We start from the raw sequence: 6,169 nt of genomic DNA, 5'->3' as shown, positions 1-6,169 counted from the left end.
TTCATTTTTTCCACTAAGATAATCTGTGTCTGCAAAGGAGCCCCGTAGAACTGTCTTGACCTCCTTGGTTTTATTCAAATGTCTCAGAAGAAGTAGGTAGGAGTTTGGTTGTGTGTGTTTGGGGGGTGGTACTGGGGGTTGAACCCAGAGGCATCTGCCTCTGAGCTCTACCTCTAGCCCTTTGTTTATTTTTTGTTTTAACAGGGTCTCACTATGTTGCTGAGGCTGGCCTCGAACCTGCGATCCTCCTGTCTCTGCCTCCCACATACTGGGATTACAGGAATGTGCCACTACGTCCCACTTAAGTTTGGCTTCTTGTTGAAAAAGAGCTGGGCACAGCAGCACATGTCTGTGACTTCAGCTACTCCAAAGGCCGAGGCAGGAGGATGGAAAGTTTGAGGCCAGCCTGGGAGTAAGACTGTGAATAAAAGATTAAAAATGACATAGCTCAATGGTGGAGTGCCCTGGATTCAACCCCAAGTGTGGCATGAAGGAAGAAAGGAAGGAAGGAAGGAAGGAAGGAGCTATATATGGTGGCTATAATCCCAGCACTTGGGAGGCTAAGTAAGATAGAAGGATTTCAGGTTTGAGGCCAGCATCGGGATTTGGGGCCCCAGAAATTTAGTGAAACCTTGTTTCAACATTAAAAATAAAAGTAGAGCTGGGGATATAACTCAGAGGTAGAATTCCCTTTGGGGTTCAACCTCTAGTATGAGAGAAAGAGAGAGAAAGAAGAGGAAGAGGTCAAGAAGAAGATGAAGAAGAAGAAGAAGAAGAAGAAGAAGAAGAAGAAGTAGAAGAAGAAGAGGAGGAGGAGGAGGAGGAGGAGGAGGAGGAGGAGGAGGAGGAGAGGGAGGAGGAGGAGGAGGAAGAGGAGGAGGAGAAACAGTCAAACAATTGTGATCAAGTATAAACCCAGGAAGCCCACAGAGCTCTGGTCCATCTAATTCCTTGGGCATTGGTTCCAGGAGAGGAGGGAGTTCAGAGGTCTGGTTGCTAGGCAACAGTCCCCACAGGGAGGAAAGCATCAGTGGGTTGGCTGGGGATGACAGAAGAGACACGGGCCAGGACAGAAGGAAGCAGACCACACAGACACTCTCCCTCCATCTTCTGCTTCTGACAAATAAGTACCCCCGGGTGGTTGCAGGGGCACGGGGTAATTAATAGGGCTGCTCTTTGCTGGATACAAGCCGGCTGATTCAGGAGGTGTGAAAAAAATCAGCTTCACTTTCAGATAACGCTGGAAATAGGCCGAGGGTCCATTAGCTCTTTAACACCCGGAAGCAACTGAAAAAGACGGCAAGTAAGGGTTTTCCTGAGAGTTGGAAGGTCGCCAGAAGTAAGCAAGGCTGCAGACAGGTGAGCTTAATGTAAGACGGTGTCCTTGCAGGTCTCCATGTCGTCCACTGGAGAAGGGCACCGTGGGAGCCGAGGATGAGAAGCCAACGCCTGGCCCAAACCCCAGCTTCCCCACGGCAAGGCTGTGGTGCTACCGAAACTATACAGCTTCTCTGTTTTAACTTTCTCGCCCACAAAGTGGACTTAACAATAGTACCTACCTCGTACGGTTATTGTGAGAATCTAAATAATATATAGGTAGCATTTAGGTCGTATTTTTTTTTCTTTTGGTGGTCCTGCGGATCAAACACATGCTAGCAATCCATCCACCACCCAGCTAGATCCCCAGGGCTCCCACATGTAGCACCTAGAGTGATGTCTGCAGGTAGCAGGTGCACACAACTGTTACAACCACTCTATTCATTTATTTCTCTCCTCTCCCAGACCAGACGCAGAAGACCAGAGTCCTTTGTGCATTCTAAAGTCAGGCACTCCCTCACATCTGAGGGTTGTAGAACTGTAGTGGTCATTCGGGTTGGCACATAGTTCATACTGTGTATGTGTCAGTTAGGAGTAGACTGTGCTTGGTAACAAATAGGCTCTAGTTGGCTCAACATTTCAGTAGTCTATATCTCTGATTCACGTCCAGTGAGGTTTGATGGTGGAGTTGGGGGCCTGTGTTCACAATATTCATTCAAAGGCTGTCAAAGATTTCATCCTAACACCTCTTTTCCCAGCTCAGCGCATATGAAATTTTCCTTGTTCACGCTGCTGCCGCCGTCTTGATGTACTTAGTTATTGTCTAAGTTGTAAACTACAGCCGAGTGCCATGGTGCCTGCCGTAATCCCAGCTACTTGGGAGGCTGACAGGAGAATCGCAAGTTAAAGGCCAGCCCGGGCAACACGGCGAGACCTTGTCCATATCTATATACGGAGGCGGAGCACTTGTCCTCCACCTTCCACTTCTGAGCTGTGCAGTCTTGGGTATGTCTCTTCACCTTTCTGGGCTTGATTCCCCATCTGGGACATGGGGATGATACTGGAACTTATCCCGTGGAGTTGTTGTAAGAATTAAGTGAGCCGATATAGGAACAACACCTGCCTCGTAGCACGTTCTCTGTAGCATTTATCGTGGATATGGTAGTGTGGTGACTGTTATCGTAAAGGAATTACTCAGCACACAGTCAGGTGCTCTATTTTTCTAGACTGGAAGGTTTGAAACTGCTTAGACACTCTTCATCAAGTGAAATCTTCAAGACAACACCAATGCATAACACAGAGTTTAAGAGGGCGTCCCTGTGTGTATTAGGAATGAGTGTCCCAGTAGGTGTCAAATCCCTCTCACGGACATCTCCCTGGACATCTAGAAAATAATGCTTCTCAAAAATCACGCTTCCAAGCTGTGCGTGGTGGCTCACGCTCGTCATCCCAGCATTCGGGAGGCTGAGACAGGAGAACTGTGGTTCGCAGCCAGCCTCAACTACTTAGTGAGGCCCTTTGCAATTTAGTGAGACTCTGTTTCAAAATAAAGAATAATAAAAATAAAACAGGGCTGGGGGTGTCGCTCGGAGTTAGAACGCCCCTGGGTTCCATCTCCAGTACAGGGGGAAAAAAAAACAAACAAAAAGCTTCCTTTGGGCCAGGAGCAGAATCACTTGGTTATTAAAGACGCAGAGTTGAGCTGGGCATGGTGGCACACACCTGTAGGCCCTTTACTTGGAAGGTTGAGACAGGAGGATCACGGGTTTGAAGACAGCCTCAACAATGTAATGAGATGTTCAGACCTAGTGAAATCCTGTTTCAAAACAAAACAATAAATAAATAAAGGGCTGGGGTATAGCTTGAAGGTAGAATGTCTATGTGTTCAATCCCCAGTACCTTGGAGGAGGAGGAGGAGGAGGAGGAGGAGGAAGAGGAGGAGGAGGAGGAGGAGGAGGAGGAGGAGGAGGAGGAGGAGGAGGAGGAGGAGGAGGAGGAGAAAGCCCCATTGGGATGGACATGGTGGCACAGGCCTATGATCCAGCAACTCTGGAGATTGAGACAGGAGGATTGTAAGTTTGAGACCAACCTGAGCAACCTAGTGACACTCTGTCTCAATCAATGAATCCATCAAAGGCCCAGGATACAGCTGGGTGGTAGAGTAGCCCTGAGTTAATCCCTGGTATTACCCAAAAGCATTGCAGAGTTGGGCCCTCCTGGATCCAGTTCTCCACGGCCAGTGCCTGGGAACCTGCATTTTAGCGCAGTCGTGGCGACTCTAGCGCACGGCGCTTTCCCGGAGCTTCTGAGTGCCCAGCGCTACTTGAAGCCACCTTCAGCTGTACTCCCCGTTTCTCCATTCTTGCCAAGGGGAGACCTTTCGGGGCAGGGGTTTCCCATGATGCTGTGCAAACCCTCTCTTCCTCTCTGCTCCGTGCACAGAGATGAGGAGGCTGCGGAGGTGACCCTGCACCCTGGGGGCCTGGGGAGCACGGCTCACACCCCTAGCTTCCGTGCCCCCCCATGCCGCCTGACCCAGGCCTACAGAGGTCCTCAGCCCTAACTGGAGGACGACGCCCTGCCATTCCCACCCTAAGCGATTCCAAATCAAAACACAACTGAACCTTAAACTAGGTCAAGAGAGCAGCGTGTTCTGATTTTTCCTGTGATAATTACTCAGAGGCTTCAAAAAAAGATAAACAAACTTAAATGCCATCAGAAGCAGTTTCTGTTTCCTTTTAGTTTTGAGGGGTGCTTCTGCCTTGCTGGCTCGGTGAGCACTTGCCAGAGGCTGGGTGAGGTGGGTGAACACTCGCTTCGTGTTTAGTGAAGCCCTCTGCAACTTAGTGAGGCTCGGTTTTGGAAAAAAATAAATTAATTAAGTGAGGTTGGGGGTATGGCTCAGAAGTAAAATGCCCCTAGCTTCAATCCCTAGTACCCCAAGTAAATAAATAAATACTTATTTATTTATTTATTTATTGCAGTACTGGGGATGGAACCCAGGGGCAGTCTACCTCCGAGCCACACCTCCAGCCCTATTTTTTACTCTTTAGGGTTTTTTTTTTTGTTTGTTTGTTTGTTTCTGTACTGGGGATGGAACCCAGGGGCTTTTCAACCTCTTGGCTATACTCCTAGACCTATTTTAGACTTTATTTGGAAACAGGGTCTCACTAAATTGCTGAGGGCCTCACTAAGTAGCTGAGGCTGGCTTTGAACCTGTGCGATCCACCCGCCTCAGTCTCCCAAGCGCTGGGATTACAAGCGTGTGCCACCAAGCCCAGCTTTATTCTTTATATTTGAAACCGGGTCTCACTGAATTGCAAGGGGCCTCACTAAGTAGCTGAGGCTGGACGCAAACCACAATCCTCCCGTCTCGGCCTCCCAAATGTTGGGGTTACAAGCGTGAGCCATCACGCCTGGCCTATTTTTTTTTTTTTTAAGTGCTGAGGATGCTTTAAAGTGCTGGGATGCAAAAATAAAATAGTTTAAAAAAAATAGGTCTGAAGGTGTAGCTCGGAGGTAGAACGCCCCGGGTTCCACCCCTGGTACCCGATTGATGTTTATGCAGCTGCGAGCTGAGGGCTAAACCTCTCCCTCCTGCCTCCTGCCCCTCCGCAGGCCTGGACGAGATCCAGTGCTCGCTGCCGCCAGAGAACCGCAGGGTGGCCCTGCGCGAGCTGTCCGAGGCCAGCTTCAGCGAATGCAAGTTCAGCCTGTCGCTCACCGACCTGTTCATCATCATCTTCTCGGGCGTGGCGGTCTCCATCGCAGCCATCATCTCCAGCTTCTTCCTGGCCACCGTGGTGCAGTGCTTCCAGAGATGCACCCCCAACAAGGACACAGAGGATGAAGACGAGGATGAGGACGACTGAGCCCCCTTCTCTGGTCCCCCGCCCTCCAGCACCAAGCCGGTGGCGCCTCTCCAAGAGAGAGCGAGGTGCCGAAAACACGCCAGCATCCGCTTCCCTCTGTGAACAGGACGGAGCCTGGTCCTTGTCTGAGACCCTCGGTGCCCGCTGGGACTGCAGTCTCAGAGTTTAGAATCAGCAGAGCAGAGCAGCCCAGGAAGGACCCAGGGAAGAGGTCCTGAAGAGAGCCCATCTCTCGGTTGAACGTGTAAGGGAGAAGATGGCCGGGTCCGGCTTTGTGGCTGCTGGCTGGGAACCTCCCAGGACGCCATGGAACTTGTCACCCCGGGTTGCGAAGATGCTTATGCCCTGATCTCTCCCACCTACACTGGGAGATCATGACCCATCTTCTCCTCTCGAGAGACAGCAGCTCCTTCACAGAGATCCAGGTTCAGATCTTCTCCACCGAAACCAGCTTCAGCGACCCGAGAACAAATAAACTTTTGTGCAATAGACTGAATGCTTGTGTCTCCCCAAAATTCATCTGTTGATACCTAATCCCCAGTGTGATAGCACTTGAAGTGAGGCCTTGGGAGGTGTGATTAGGGGGGACTTTCTTCAATGGGGTTAGCGGCCTCTTCATAGAGATTCCAGAGAAACCCCCCCCCCCCCCCCGCTGCTCCTACCAGGGGAGGATGCAGCCAGGAGCTGGCAGTGGTTGAACCAGGAAGCAGGTCCTCACAACGCCCAACCACGGCGGCTCCTGATCGCCAAAGTCCAGTGTCCAGAACTGTGAGAAATAAACATCTGTTATTTATAAGCCACCTGTCTGTGATACTCTGTTCTAGCAGCCCAAACAGACTGGGACACCGTGTCTAGCTAAAATGGTACTAAGGAGCCGGGCGTGGTGGCTCATGCTTGTAATCCCAGTACTTGGGAGGCTGAGACAGGAGGATTGCAGGTTTGACAGCAGCCTCGGGAACGTAAGGAGACCCTCAGCAACT

General features: G+C 50.5%; 1 protein-coding gene across 1 annotated transcript in view; it reads left to right on the top strand.

Moving 5' to 3' along the window:
* Positions 1-5,189, top strand: part of LRRC38 (leucine rich repeat containing 38) — a gene marked incomplete at both ends in the record, with an annotated part of 43,598 nt that extends 38,409 nt beyond the window's left edge. Inside the window, one exon of the mRNA XM_080691307.1 lies at positions 4,936-5,189. Within this exon, the coding sequence (XP_080547433.1) occupies positions 4,936-5,189 (254 nt within the window). The remainder of the gene's footprint in view (positions 1-4,935) is intronic.
* Positions 5,190-6,169: the final 980 nt, after the last annotated feature.

The sequence above is a fragment of the Muscardinus avellanarius genome (genome assembly GCF_963383645.1).
Source record: "Muscardinus avellanarius genome assembly, chromosome: 3".
In the NCBI taxonomy this organism is placed as follows: domain Eukaryota; kingdom Metazoa; phylum Chordata; class Mammalia; order Rodentia; family Gliridae; genus Muscardinus; species Muscardinus avellanarius.
Note: the sequence above shows the minus strand (reverse complement) of the source record. Positions and strands in the feature narration are given on the sequence as shown.